The sequence below is a fragment of the Protopterus annectens genome, chromosome 11.part0 (assembly GCF_019279795.1).
Source record: "Protopterus annectens isolate FY-2018-M chromosome 11.part0, PAN1.0, whole genome shotgun sequence".
Classification (NCBI taxonomy): Eukaryota; Metazoa; Chordata; order Ceratodontiformes; family Protopteridae; genus Protopterus; species Protopterus annectens.
The window spans coordinates 218242287-218257847 of NC_056745.1; the positions used below are offsets into that span (position 1 = coordinate 218242287).

The 15561-nt window shown below is 41.2% G+C and overlaps 1 protein-coding gene across 1 annotated transcript in view; it reads left to right on the forward strand.

Annotated features, from left to right (window-relative positions):
• FGD6 (FYVE, RhoGEF and PH domain containing 6) overlaps positions 1 to 15561 on the forward strand; it is a 1320563-nt gene that overhangs the window by 422216 nt on the left and 882786 nt on the right. Inside the window, exon 6 of the mRNA XM_044087187.1 lies at positions 11077 to 11233. Coding sequence (XP_043943122.1) covers positions 11077 to 11233 — 157 coding nt within the window. The remainder of the gene's footprint in view (positions 1 to 11076; positions 11234 to 15561) is intronic.

Consider the following 15561-nt stretch of genomic DNA (forward strand, 5'->3'; position numbering starts at 1 on the left):
AGCATAGTCATAGAAATCGCAACATTTTGCCACCTTACAACAGGACAAAGATTCTAGATTGCTGTTGAGGTGTAGCAAATAAGTGTATCCTTCTGCCAGTTTGGAACTTAAGACCCTCAATTATTCCTTTCACCTATCACACTTCCAGGCCCACTTGATTATAAAGGTGCTGTATAAGCTTGAGGACCACCCTTTATTTGAACTCAAGAATGATTATTTTGAGGCCCCTTTTTTGGCTTCTGAAGTGGGATACTGTTTCTTTTCCTTTAGTTTTTTGACTGTGCTCATATTTTAACTAGGGGTGCAGGTTGAGGTGTGTGCCTGCAATAGGGTGGCACATTTAAGGTTGCCTTCCTCGAAAAAGGAGGTTCAGATCATGATCCTTCATGCCAATTTTTTGGAATGGTTTGTGTTGTCCATGTTATTCAGGAAATTAGTTGATGACTTCCTTGTGATCAGTTTCCTTAGTCTTCTCCCCCCCCCCATATTCTAGACCTTACCAACCTCAAAAGAGGAACAGGCCTCTTTGCTTTGTAAGGAAGATGCTTAAGTGTCACACAGTCTTGCCTCTCCAGTACCTCGGATGTTTGGTCCCAATGATGTTTTTGGCCTTGGAGAGCACTGAGATGACCTGCTGTCTTGAGATAATAAACTGAGGAATGGTGGCGGGTATACTTTGGGGTATGACTGTAGGAGGCGGGGGGGTAAAGTTTGCTCCAAATCTGTCAGCTAGCAGGTTGGCTATTACCTCCAGTTGAGTATGGTTGGTGCCATCCTCAACCAGTTTGTCTCCTAGCTGGCTATTCCTTTTTAGATTTTGGACATAGTTAAAGAATGCTTTGTGAGTATCCTTAGCTAGGGAGGCTATTTTGATTCATAATTAACTTTGGAGGACTTGATAAGATCTCTAATTTTTTTCTTTAGACTAGAGAGGATTTCTTCCTCTGCTGAAGCAGTTCCTTCTTGTTCTTGGACATTAGTTTTTTTCTCTTGTTGTATAGCCTGTTTATACTAGAGGTCCACCAGGGTAGTTTGTTTTTTCGGCAACACCTGATTTTAATCCAGTTAGGTACAGCCAGTTCTATACAACTGCTTAAGTGGTTATACAGGGCATTGGTGTACACCTCTGCATAGGAGTCCATGTTATGTTCTTTTAAGGAGGCCTTGAAACTTCTTATACCATCACTTAGTAGGAGGTACTTTGTTTTCAAAAAATGCTTAAGCATTTTTGAGCTTGATGGGGTAGCTGGTCTTAAAATTACATCCAACAAGAATGAATAATCCAATTTTACCAGGGAGGACATCACAATGGGGGAGGGGAGGTGCAGTGCTTTCCCATGCTAGTAAGTACTATGTCCAGGACATATAAACCTCTTGTGGGTGTGCTGACTAGCTGTTCCAGAGCATTTGCACTGACAAAGTCCAAGAATCTCTGAACGAGCATGTTTGTGGTTGTGTACGTTTCCCAGTTGATGGTAGGATAATTAAAATCACCAGTGAGTAAAGTGTTGGGCTGTATGGCAAGTGACTCCAGTAAGTCCAGGTATGCGGTATGCTTTTCCTGTTTCATGGTGGGGAGCCTATAGTTAGCTTTGATGTGGTAGGGGGCTTTGCCTGTAGTTAATTGGACATGGAGTAGCTCAAGAGAGTCATACTGTTTGACCAGTCTCAAGGTGTACTTGTACTTGGTGAAGATGTGTACACCTTTTCCTTTGGTTCTTTGACGTTCAATCTGTGGTCTGAATGTATAGAAGGCATTGTAGCCCTGCACGGCTGGGGTGCTGTCCATGCCTTTGAACCATGTCATAGACATCAGCATCTTCCAAAGTGAGGAGTACTTCAGGGAGTGCAGTTTCTTGTTTAGACTCCTAGCATTAAGCAGCAGTGCTTTAGGTTTATCTAGAGAAAATTTTTGTTCTGTTGGGAGGTTGGTTATTTTGACACTCCCTAAAAAAAGGTACAATAGGGCTTGGCTACTACCTTTGCTAGTATCTAGAAGCCTGGAGGAGACAGGTGCAGACCATCTCTGGCAAAGCAGCGTGGCCTGTCAATCATGTCTTCTCAGGCTGACAGATACTGGATCCCCTTGTACTGACATCAGAAGCTAAGCCGCTTGTTAATGTCAATCATTTTTTGTTTGTATTGTGGCATCATCCTTGGAAAAATGTTGTGATATTATCATATACTGATTCCAAGGCTACAGCCAATGTTTTAGCAAATAAATTTAGTGCTAACTTGACTCTTCGTACCCACATCATTGGCCTCAGTGTCTGAATATAAAGTTTCCCCTGACATCACCTTTAAACAAGTCACAGAATGTTTGTCAAAGGCTAACTGTAATACTTCCATGGGACCAGAAAACCTACAAGGCTGTATTCTCATTAGTGCCTAGTACACACCATCCATTCCTCTACTTAAACTTGTAAATCCAAAAATCAGCACACAAAGCTGGAATCAGGTCAAATACGACAGCAAATAGTCTTTATTTAAAATATGGTTAGCGCTTTCATCTGGTATAACTCACCAGACTTCATCAGACAATGTAAAGAATCACAACCCTTCTTAAAATACTCTTCCCAATTAATACATCAACCAGTAAGGTAGCAAACTCAATTAAGCATTTCATTACATCACAGATAAAACTTTTAAAGTGAAGACTTTCCGTTTTTGCTTCATTATATATTGTCATCTAACTTCAAACATAAACAATATAAACATTTACTAAAGTATTACTGCCGTAATTATAAGAAATATATATAACATTTTTTTTTAAATATATACATTGATTTATGAACATATACAAATATATAAATAAAATAAGCATTGAAATGTGAAATTTATATACATTTCAAACACTTTTATTTCTAAAATTTACACTTTGGACATTATTATGAATAGTCAAACGAGCTAACACCTATACAACAACCCTATTGTTTGTTACCTTGTGTTTGAGAGTGTAAAATGTTAAAAACTGTGTATAAAAACTTTGAGTTCATGGGCTCTATCAAAGGTTTTTTACTTCAATCTACTTGTTATAGATATAGTATAGTTTAACCCTGGTGGTAAATGAGCATTTAAATATAATTGCCACCAGGTCCCTCTGTCCTCTACAAAAAAGCTTCCAAGGACCGCCCCTTGTTTCACTCTTTACCTGTTGTAATGCTACAAATTTAAAACTATGGTTTAGGTTTTCTTTAACATGTTTATATAGTGCATTTTTTCTTCCTTTTGTTTTATCTCATATATATGTTCATATATTTTTTTACTTAATTTTCTCTGGGTTTTACCTATATAAAATGCATTACATTGACTGCAAATACTAGCATAAACTACACCTGGCATCGGTGGTAGGTGGGAGGTTGGCATAATGGTTAAGGTGTTTACCTTACAAACGTAAGGTGCAGGGTTTGATTCTCACATGGGGTAATTTGCTAGGCTGAAAATGGCCCACAAGGGCATTAGCCTAGTACCAATCTATGAACCTATGAACCTTGTGTATAACAACTGTATTTCCCTTTAACATTAATCACTTTCCCTCCTGTTTTTACAGTTGAAGTTTTCATAACATGCTTACATTGTTGGCAAAACCCACAGGGAGACATATGCCCTTCTTGTCCACTTTTTATATGTTTTTCCAATAAACTTTTCAAGTTGTTACCTTTTCTAAAAACAATGTCGGGGCATGAACCAAATGTGTCAAACATAGTTTTTTCTTGCATAAGAATAGCCCAATTTTTCTTCATTACATCTTGTATAATGTGACTATCTTTCGAATATGTACAAACAAAAGGACAAAAACCTCTTTTAATAATTACTAATCTTCTTAAACTGTTCAGTGTCAGCTGATCTGCAGGATTTGTGTTTAATGCCCAGAGAATAGCCACTGTGACTCCCTTACACAAAGGTGGCTCCTCTGCAGAACCAAGTAATTGTATTCCCAGTCAGCCAAACGTGCTGTATATATTATGCCATGGAACATGTCGTAGCAGAACTCATTTATTCAGAATAGGCAACTTAACTGAAGTAGACACCACTCAGATTAGTTTTGTGAAGAGCAAGTTCTCCTTCCAGAGCCTATTAAGCTTCTTTGAAAAGATTTTAGTGGTTATGGACAATGGTCACTTCATGCACACTGCTCATCTTCACCTGGCAAGGCATCTGATGCTATTCCCCGTGCTGGAATTATTGAAAAATTAGACAAACTTAATGTCAACCTCTACATTGTGTGCTGGATTACAAGTTGGCTAACCAACAGATTCTAGGTTGTATACGTTGCTGGTACACTGTCTGAATGTAGCATTGTAATGAATTCAGTGCCTCAGAGATCCTTGCTAGGCTGCCTCTGATTTGGCATGTGTTTTGTAGACATCCAAGCCAAGGTCCCAGAAGTGTGGTTGACCAGGTTTGCTGATGACTGCAAAATGGGTACTGTTCTCAATTCATCAGCTGATACCAACAGCTCCAGCAAAAGGTGGAATGCACACTGAAAGCAGTCTGAAGTTAAATGCAAAACCAAAAGTGTGGTGTAATAGTGTCTGGCAAAAAAAGCTGCTCCCACCTTGTGTTATAATGGTATTCCCTTTCAGAAAGAGATTTTCATAAGAGACCTGGGTAGTTAGATAGACAACTCTTTCTCATTCGATCATCAGGAAATCTATTGATATGGCCCATTTAATTACCAAATGAATATCTTCAAGAGCCAAAGAAGTCTCTCTACCCTTGTATTCACCCCTTGTCAGACCCATCATCAAATACAGTCCCCCCTTTGGTATATATAAAACCAATCACATTGCTTGACTGGAAAGTCCCCAAACGATTTCTAAATTGAGAGTCTAAAATCCTTCAACTATCCTGAAAGATTACCATGACTCTCCTTATCAGTAGCTTACTGAATGAACTGAGGTGACCTGTGTGCTGTGTCTAGCTTTTCAAGCAATGAAAGACCAAATCCATGTTGAAGACCTATTTCTTTGCGAAACCAGTGCCTCTATAAACACCTGCAATAGGGACCTGCATCTACACCAAAACATAAGTAAGGGCAGAAGTGAGGAAAGATCACCCCCTGGATTTGCAGTAGCAAACCTCGCCCAGGTTCCACCCACACCCCTTACTCCACCACCCACTGATGCCCTATAGCACCTGTTATATTAATATTCATCGCATCTTGGCAACAAAACAATGAATATTTATCATCTGTTCATTGAGTATTGCTCTGCTTACTTACTGTTCCCCTTCTGCCGCACATTAGAGACTTATCCTGGTTGTGTAAGATACGTAGTGCTCAGACTGCTAATAGGAGTCTGATGGGACTGATCTGAGAAATTTGTGAAAATATCCATACTCGCTGCTCTTCACAGATCACCTCTTACATACTGGCCCCCAAGCTGAAAGCTGTAGGTATAGCATAACCTCTGCCTCCAGGTACCAAATCAAAACACTAAGTTTGCATCTGTATTGGGACCAGTGCCCAGGGCAGGCGTGTCTATACTGCTCTGTATTACAGTACACTACCAGTGAATAAATTAAGCCATACTCGCAACAAGAGCAAAGGACTGAACACTTTATTTTTGCCAAAAGAAACACTATTGCAGAGTTCAAGCTGTTTCTGTTTCATGTAATAAATATGTTTCAAATACAAAATGAGTAATTTATGCAGCTATTAGTGGAAACTTGTGAAATATTTTTTTGCCCTAAAATCTCAAGACGTATCATTTTTCATATTTTCATTGGACATGGGTGCCCTAATAAGGAGTGTCCTGCTTAAAAGGGACAGATAGTAACCCTACCAGTAAACCACATTATATATTTAAAACAAATGAACACATCTTAGAAAAATACCCCCCCAAGCACTTAATAAATCCATCTATACAAATGTCTGGCCACCTGATTACATTAAATATGAATACCAAATAACATACAACTTTTCCCACTTCCATTAAGATTGTCCGAAAATAATCAAACACGTCTAAAAAGCAGTAACAACAAATGTATTATCAAAGGCCCACTGTAAAATATGTAAATTTTATAAGATAGATATTTGCAGCATCATTCATTAAAATGATTTATTTTTGCATTTGAAAAAGATGATAGGACTAAAGGTGGTAGCGTATTATCAATCATGAGTAAAGATGATGCAACTCCACTCATTGCTGTTGTCATTTATGAAGGGAATATCCCACCTGCAAACTCTAGCCCTTCAAGGTGTTATTTCATCACTTCTGTTTAAATAAGACTCACTGGAGGGAAAGGGTCCTAACACAGCACATTTCCAGTGTATGGAATAAGTTGCTACTACAAGTCAAATGCTACTATGGTTACCTTTAAGACTAGTCTTGATGAGTAGACCCAAATTTACAGCAGAGTTATTGTGTAAGGCCTTGATCAATTTGTGAGGTAAGCAGTATTAGGTGCTTGAAAATGGTGACTTGTCTGCTTAAAGGTGTTTATGACTTTGGCATTTTATGGTCTGTGTGATCGCTTGCATACTACTATTCCCTTGCTTCTATGTCAGACCTTAGTCTGTGGGCTGAGGAGCTCCATAGGCTCCCACATGTTACAGGGAGTATTTCACATCTGAAGAGGAGAGTCTATGTCAGTTAGCTGAACATGAGGGGTAGTTTTGCTGGCCCTAAAGACCTTGGAGAAGAAATTGTTTCCAGGGTACCTTGTGTTTCAAGTCAGCCAGTTACACCATTATATGGTGTCTAAATAAGTGGGGCATAAGATCATACCCTTTGAAAGAGGTAGTTTTTCTTTAGCAGTGAGCCATAGATGGATCGGATGCTTCTCTCTCTCTCTCTCTCTCTCTCTCTCAGCAGTTTGCATTCCTAGGGATGTAAATGCACTGGTGGATGTTCTGAGTCATTCCTCCAGTGCTGTGGATTTAGAGGCCATGTCTGTTCAAGGCTTTCTGGAATTGAGGGCCTGTGGAGGTTGACCTGTTCTCTGTTTTTGAGAATGTTCTTATCCCCCTTTTCTGCTCAGAGTAGTTGGGCAAAGAGACAGCAGTGGCGAATATTCTTTCCTGAGGCATGGAGGTTCCTTTATGTAACCTTACTAACTCTGATTCATCTCAAAAGTTTAGAAAATAAATAGCATAATCCTTGTCTTTGCATTTTGATGGCTAGGAGGGACATGTTTCAGTCTTGGCAGTATGGATAATTTGTGTGGACTAAGCCTTAGAGTGTTCCTCATGGATGAGGATGACCTTTGGGCTTAACTTTGGGGTCTGGCTTGTGATAATAGAGTCCTGCTCTCACTGGATTTGCTGGTTGTGTTCTCATTTTCAGATTATTGAGACTGTTAGGAAGCTGTCCACATGTTAGGCCTATACCTTCACCTGAAACAGTTTTCAATTTGGGTAACAGAGTACCCTGTAGCTCCCCATCCATTGTGTTTGGCGGGGATCTTGTTCCATTTCTCAATTCTATACTAGTTTAGGCATCAATTATTTCAAGTTCAAGGTATGAGTTGGCTACTTCTGCACATTTTAAGGAGAGTGGGATTGTCGCTTAGTATCAGCTGGTAAACATGTCCTGAAAGGAGTGCTGCAGCTGTATTCTCTTTTAAAGAACCCACCCCGTCTGAAGTACCTGAACTTCAGATATGTCAGGCTATCAGCCGTTTGAACTTGTTTGCTTGTTTGTGTTGAAGTTCTGTCTTCTGAAATCCTGCTTGTTGTAGTAGTCACCTTTTTGCACAAGATTTTGAGTTTCAGGTCCTGGTGTAAGGAACCAAAGATGAGCTTTCACAAGAATAGGGTGTCCATCAGGCTGTAGTTAGATTCATTTCCAATGCTTGTTTTTAACACCTTTACTAAATTGTCACATAAGACACAGGCACACACGCATTAAATGCATATATGTTTTCTTTCTTTTCTCACTTGGTCCTATATTACATAAACGGCTCAGTTCCTCCTTTTCCAAATCTTGTTTTTGCGTGTTGTTCATAAACCATTTTATTAGCATCCCTGTTTCATTGCAGTGACTCAAACCAGGGAGGGAAAGTTCTGCCATACCTTGGACGGGTCCCATTCAAAAGACCGAAACGCCGATTCCCCGACGCGGAAATCACCGACGCCAGATGACCGACAGGTACGTATACCGACAGGGTGATTCGCCGATGGTGGAAAGACTGACAAGGGTAATCTGCGATCGCGACCCGGTAAGTGTGCGACAGTGACGGAGGTAGGAGTGGTCAGGTAAGTGAGTTAGGGTTAGGGTGCAGGTAGGTGATGTGTACATTAGTGTCTGAGCTTGGGCTAGGGGTGTGTAAGTGAGTTAGGGTTAGGGTGCAGGTAGGTGATGTGTACGTTAGTGTAAGTGAGTTAGGTTAGGTGCAGGTTGGTCGGAGCTTGGGCTAGGGGTGTGTAAGTGAGTTAGGGTTAGGGTGCAGGTAGGTGAAGTGTGCGATAGTGTCGGACCTTAGGGTTAGGGTTTGGGTCAGGGCTAGTGTGTATGGTATGTAGTGTCGCGTGTTGTTTACGTTCCATGTGTCGGTGATTTGGTGTTCGATGTTTTGCGTTGTCGGGTTTGTGTCGGGTTTGTGTGTTTTCGGTTATTGACGTCGGTGAGTTTTGTGTCGGGGAATTGGCGTGTCGGTGTTTAGAAGTAGACCCACCTTGGACATATGCAGTAACAGCTCAAGTGTTTTCTGAAACAGATGCATGAGTTTTGTCATATTTATGGCAGAGGGAAAGGTTTGCTGTTGTCAAGCAACCACCTTCCAAGTATACTGACAACCACATTATATTTGCCCATCTGATGGCTGACTGCCCATTAGTTGATGTTGCAGTCTAAGCTCCATTGTTTGATTCAAGAATATATCTCCACGGTAAACATTTGATAAGTACAAACCAAGTATTTGCTGCTCAAAGAATTGGCTATGCTTGAGCACTGTTCTTATATTGGCCTCTATTTCTTTCCACCATGGTGGTTACTACTTTGGATTCAAAGCATTCATGGGTTCATTAAGTTGGAAATCAATGTTAGGTATGAGGGTACAGCCTTAGTTTATCTGTTGATGCATACGAGGATCTTCATTGATGGTCACAATTACCCTTCCTCCATCTTCTTGTGGATGGTTCTGGCTTTACCAGCTACTTTTTTTGCAGTTCCCTGCAAATCAAATGAGTATATATTTTTATATCGCATCTGTAATGGGCAGCTCCAGTGGAGTCAAGGGATAAAGCCCTGAGTACAACTCATGTGACCTGAGTCTATTAGAACCATAGGCACTTGATAAAGCTGGCAAAGAAGGATGGTCTGCCCATCCTTGGTGGGGAAGAACATGGTAGTGCGGGAGTTGCAGTGTCACATTCCCTTAGAGGAGAGGAAGTGATCCACATGTGTATCCTAGGGGCAGGTTTTTGCTTCTCTAAGCACTGCCTGGTGGTAGCCTTCATAGCAAGTGTACAGGAGAGACTAGGAGAAAGACTTTGTGAATTTCCATGGTGGCATGGATAGTTCATCCCCACCCAGGAGGCCAGGAGGGTTGAGTTAAGGCCAGTACAAAAATGTTATACAAAAGACAAAAAATACAAAATGTAGGGTAGTATGGAAACAAGCCTTTAACATTATATTAACATGAACCGCCACAGAGACACTTAGAAACATACCATAAGAGACTCTAGAACGACACATATGATCAGCTACTCAAAATATCTTATGGTTTTGATTTACAAATCTATGTTCTGTTATATTCAAATGTCTTAATTGTGAAAGCATCTATGTATATAGTGTAGATAATTTTTGTTGGATGACCTATATCCTATGGTATAAATCTCAGTGGATAACACTGTACTATGGTCATGCTTCTTAGATATGTTTGTTTTATGACTCACGTCAATAGAAAATGAAAATAAAAATTATTGAAAAAAAAATGTTATAGCTAGGGAATCAATGCAGACACAAAACAACCCTCATAGCTGCCTGTATAATAGACCTTCCTTATGGTTCTTGCTTTCATACATGTGTTGGGTAGATTGCCCAATAGGAGAAAATAAATAGGCTCAAGTCCAGAAAGGGGAGGTTTAATAGTTGGCATGCAGAAGGGCAAAACAGACCCAGAAAAAACAAACTCATTTAATAGTAAGTGTAAGATTGTCATTCTTTCTTTTTCCTCTCTTTTTATTTTCCTTTTTCTGCCCCCCCCCCCCCTCCACAGGTCCTGGCTTAATGGATCCTTTTTGCTAATTTATTCTGAAGGGATGGGCATTCATTCCTGCATTTGAAGTCATGTCAGGCAGTCCATTACCTGGCAGCAAGAGGCAATTGGTAGGGAGTCAGCCAGCTTGCTTTTACTGTTGGGTGGCCTACACTCTCCCCATGTGGAACAACCCCCTCTCCCCCCAGTTTGCTGGCTGAATGACCTCCAGATTTGCTGTTCTCCAAGGAGCACTTTGATCATGGGTGAGTGCACCAAGTAGGCTGCCTAGGCCCATGCTCCACTAGTGAAACACTTATTGCCCCTGCTAGGTGCCACCTTAGTGATAAGCCTGAACTACCTTCCTTCTCCCAGGGTGGGCATTCTAGACACAGACATCCACTCCCATCCTCCTCATCTAGTACCTGCAGGCCACTGTAGCCATTAGTCACACACAGGTTTTCTACCGCATAGCCCAGGCCTTATGCCATGGAGCTGGTTGTGCATTGTTATTTCCTGATTTCCAAGAAGGTGGCATGGGGCAGACTAGTCATCTCTTTAGATGCATATACTTGTGTAGTGGGTGTGTTATATCATGTCATGCTTTCATATAATTAAGAACATATCTCTAAATGATGGGTTTAACAGAAAAATGTGCCAGACTGTGAATGGCAAAGATAAACCCAAACAAAAACTCCTCAAAGAAGTTTCTGTGGTAGAGGAAATGATACTGCTGTCAACAGACAACTTGGCTATATGATACTAATGAAAAATAACAAGAATGCGTGCTGTGTAATTACATTACTCAGCAGCTTTTGAGTGCATTCCGTACCTTCAAGTTTGATTTAATCATGACATGCACTCCATTTAACATTTTCTGTGTAATTTTAGTACTCTGTATTAAAACTGATGCACTTTTTGCTTATATTAAAGGAAAGAACATCAAAGACTCGCTGATATCTTTGTGAAGAAGGGGCCATATTTGAAAATGTATTCGACATACATTAAAGAATTTGCCAAGAACGTAGCATTACTAGATGAACAATGTAAGAAAAACCCAGGATTTGCTGCTGTGGTACGAGAGTTTGAGGTATATACATACAAGTCTTTTTTTTCCCCTAATTATCACATATTGCTAAGTAGTTAGTTATGCTAATTGTTGAAGCCTGCGCAGATGACTTCTCCATCACTGAAGGTTAATTAAAGTTTTGCTCATGCCACTACTTCTCAGGATATGAACAACTACATTACATTGGCATTAAAGTGGATTTCTGCATGCTTGTGGGCCTGTCTGTCTGTCTGTGCTTGCAGTAATTAATGCCTCGGGCTTATATGTTTATAGGTATTTACTAGGCCAACGACAACAAGTGTCTTTTCAAGCCTAGTAAATTAATAGGTTTATATATTAGTATGAAGATAACTGCTGTTGTGGGCTATTTTAAGCCTAGTCAGTTACCCCATGTGAGAATCAAACTCTGCACCTTGTGTTTGGCATAATGGTTAAAGTGTTTACCTTACAATCTCCCTTCTGTCCTTGGTGTTTCATACCACCTGCATTTTTATCCCTCCTAACATTGCTCCCCAAGCAAAGTCCAAAACGTCTGTGCTGACAGACTGCTTTGGAGTAGTGAGGGCAAATGGGAGACCTGGATCTTAAGGATATGTGTTGTCTCCACCAAAAGATTTCTCTCCTGACAAATCCCAGAACTGGTATTTGAAAAGATAATGGGTGTTGATGCTGGAACCAAAGAGACTTCAAATACCACTGTATCTTTATCATGTGGAGTCATGGCAGGGGTATCTTGAAAATCACAGATGCCATGAAACCCAAAATCCTAAGGTATTCCCTTGCAGCAACTATAGTCTGAGTGTAAAACATTAAAAATAGATCTACATAAAGAGCTGTATTTTTCCTATGGAAGAAAAGCTCTTTGAACTGAGGCAGCTAGATGACATCCAAGAAACACGATTTTATGTGAAGGCATCAAGAAAGGCTTTTGAATGCTCTATTGGAATCCCAGCTTGTGTTAAGATATCTCTCACTCAAGACAGATTCTTGGCACTTTGAAAAAGAGCTGTTACTCCGTGAAGTTAGGTCATTAGGACTTAGTCACACAATGCTTTCATGTACATCTGTGGCCTTGAAACAGTCAGTATACTTATAAAACAGGAGCTGACTTAGTTAAGAGGCCTTCTGCAGTAGTTAACAGTTGTAAAATTCCTCTGCTGATATACCCAGATGTTTTTCCAAATCAGTTGCAGTATTTTTCACGTAAGGAATTTCCTGTCAAAAACAATCCAATGTCCGGCCAGTATACCAAAGCCTTTAGGTCTTATATGCACCGTATGTCACATGTATGCTCCCTGCACAAGGCATAGGGCTTAAAGGTGATGTACAGATGCAATTACTCAAAAGCTTCTTTGCTGCCAGTCCAAACACTATTATCAGACATTGGTCTGAACACCCATTTGTTGTGCTGCATGCCAGGCAGTTTTCAAATAAGTGCCCTTTGGGGTTTCTTTTTTTTCTTTTTCTATTTTTGTGTGTTATTCTGTTCATGTCATCTAGAAAGGGAGGCAGATTCCCCATAAAGATTGTCATGACCAGTGTCTTTTTTTTTTGCTTGGGTGCTTCCCATGACCATACATAGTGCTCTGTCTACAAGGTGTTTGTACCCAAGACCCTATGTATTAATTTTTCCTACTTGTCCATATATCTTGAGAATCAGTGATTTAAGTTGTTGGCTCTGGGTGCTGTGGCAGAATCCCCCATCCTGAGGGGCAGCCATCTGCCAAGAAGAGTGACAAAAAGGTTAGGCCTGATCTGGTTGCTGTCCAGCCTCTGCCAGATATCTCTGTAGAAGCTAATGAAAGCCCTGAAGACCATTCGGTGCTTGCCTTTAATTCCTTTGCCATGACCCCTGTCATAAGCCAGCATGGATCTAATTTCTCACACATCCTCGGAGGCTTTTCCAACATCTGTACCTTACTTTGAGAGTGAACCTTGGTTGATAGTATGGGAGAGACCAAGGGGGATTCCATAGATTTTAGTAAGGGAGGAAATATCTACCACTGTTACTGAGTCTCATCTTACAGAAAAAGAAACTGCAAAATAAGTTTATATCCCCTGTTAAAGATCCCAAGCGTGAATGGGAGGATTTCACTCAGGGTCTGTTTACTGCTTTAATGACTTTGATGCCTCCTCAAAGGGTGTCTGTCCCTGCTCCCCCTTGTCTTGAACTGCTAAGAGACCTGAGGGCTTGGATTCTGAAGAAAAATTCCTGGCTTATTCTTCCCAAACCCTCCCTTCTGCACTATGGTTTGGAGGAAGAAAATTCTTCAAGTCTAGACTCCCCTTTGGAAGAGTTGCTCTTTGGGGATGCTATTGCCTGCATGATGGAATATTTTTAAGTGGGACTGTTCCCAGGTCTCTGAGCTTCAAAGGCGGTAGTATGAGCTCCTACAAATGGAGTCTCCAAAACCATCAGCTGTCCCTCCTGTTTTAAGCTGCCCTTTTGGACACCTTCTGTGTAGCCTCTGTAGCTCCCGACTCTCAGCCTCCAATGCCAAAGAAACCTACAAGGTGCCGGAGGACAGCAAGTTTATGTATAAATGCTCTTCTGCTGATCCTTCAGTGGTATCCGTCTTTTCTAACCAAACCCTGTAATTTCTTGCCATCTACTAAGTTCCTTCTGATAAGGATAGTTGTGCCATGGAAAGGTTGGCCAATAAAGTTTATACTGCTACCACCCTGTCTTTTAGGGCCATTAATTACCAAACCGATATGGCCAGGTATGTTTTGGCCTCCTTTCCCAGGTATCTTAGGTGGTGTTTGACCTTCCTGATTTGGATGGGAAGGCTTCTGCCCTTTTCCTGCTGGTGTCCACTTCTCTGATTGCCAGTCACTCAGTAAAATGCAGTATGATGCAGCTGATGCCTCTTCCAGGCCTGCTGCTTTTGATTCATTCAGCTTCAGTGATGAGACTTTATTCTTGGCTGTGGGTTTAGGCTTTGCCTTATGATAGGGATAGATAAAAAAATCTGGGGGGGGGCTGCTAGTGCTCACTAGTTTGGCTCTCTGTGATGAGGATAATGCTTTCCAGAAAATTAAACATATTTTTAACTCCCCTGTCTCAAAATTCCAGAGGAATTATCCTTATAGGTCTGCCTTTGCTCATTGACAGACTCTTCCCTCTTAAAGGTAAGAAGTGTTCTAGGTGTGTTCCTCTGCTAAGTCTTCTCAGACCCCTTACTTCCCAGAAACCTTCTTTTCAGGAAAAGCCTAGTTCTATTTTGCACTCCATCCCGTCCCCTTGGCTAGGTCCCTTTGTCTGTCTGCCTTTCTTTATCCATTACAAATTGGCATCGGATCACCTCAGTCTTTTGGGTGCTGTCATCTGTCAGGGATATTTCATGGTTTGAAAATCCCTTCCTGTATTCAGGTATTCCTCAATCTCCTCAAGAACAGCTTCCTCAATTTCCAGAGGTTCTGCAATCTCTCTTGAATGAGGGCACTGTTCATCTCCCAGGTGGGGAAGAGGGTTTATTCCAAAATGTTCTTGGTTTCTCGGAAGGAGAGTACATGGAGACCAGTTTTGGATCTTTCTCTGCTCAACACCTTTCCAAAGGTTCCTTCTTTCTGGATGTTATCCCTTCAAATCTTGTGTTCTTCGTGTTTCATTGTTGCAGTCATCACCTGTGGGTTATCCCTGCTGTGGTAGCCCTCGGCCTCCCCGAATACTAGAGTTCAATGTTTTTCTGCATCGGCTGCTGTTGCTTGCTGTCTGATGTCAGGTCATCAGTGCTGTAAAGGAAGGCAGCTGACACCATTACATCAGTCTTTCTTGCCGTGGAGCCTGTAGCAGAAGCAATTCGCAAATGTGCCGGTCGGTCGCTACCAGAGTTTGAATTACAGCTGAAAGCGTCTAAAGCTAAGTACCCCATTGGGGATCCTTTTTTCTTGCACTTACTGATGTCTGAAAAAGTTAACAATTGTCTTGCCTGTGGAAAGCAAATACCACATCAAGACTTCCACTCATACTGCGTCACTTGTTTAGACCCAGACCACGACGTCCCCCGTTGCTGGTTCTGTGCCCTCTTTAATAATGTTTTTGTCTTCCATCTTCACATTCCATAATGGTGTCCATCAGCCAATAATCCGTAGACTTTCCAAAAAAAAACGTAAGGATAAAGATAGAGACAGACCACACAAGACTAAGCCTTCCGATGACTCTACCGCTGAGCAGGTTGTCAGTTCTCTGGAATTCAGTGAGGCGCCTTCACAGCCCCTGATGCCCGATTCGATACATTCGCAGGGTTCTACAGAGACCCTTTCAGAGTCTGGTATGCCGCAGATCTCATCTTAGTCTTCCGAGCCTTTGGTTGTCTCTGCCTTGGTTGGGTCCGGAGCCGCGACAC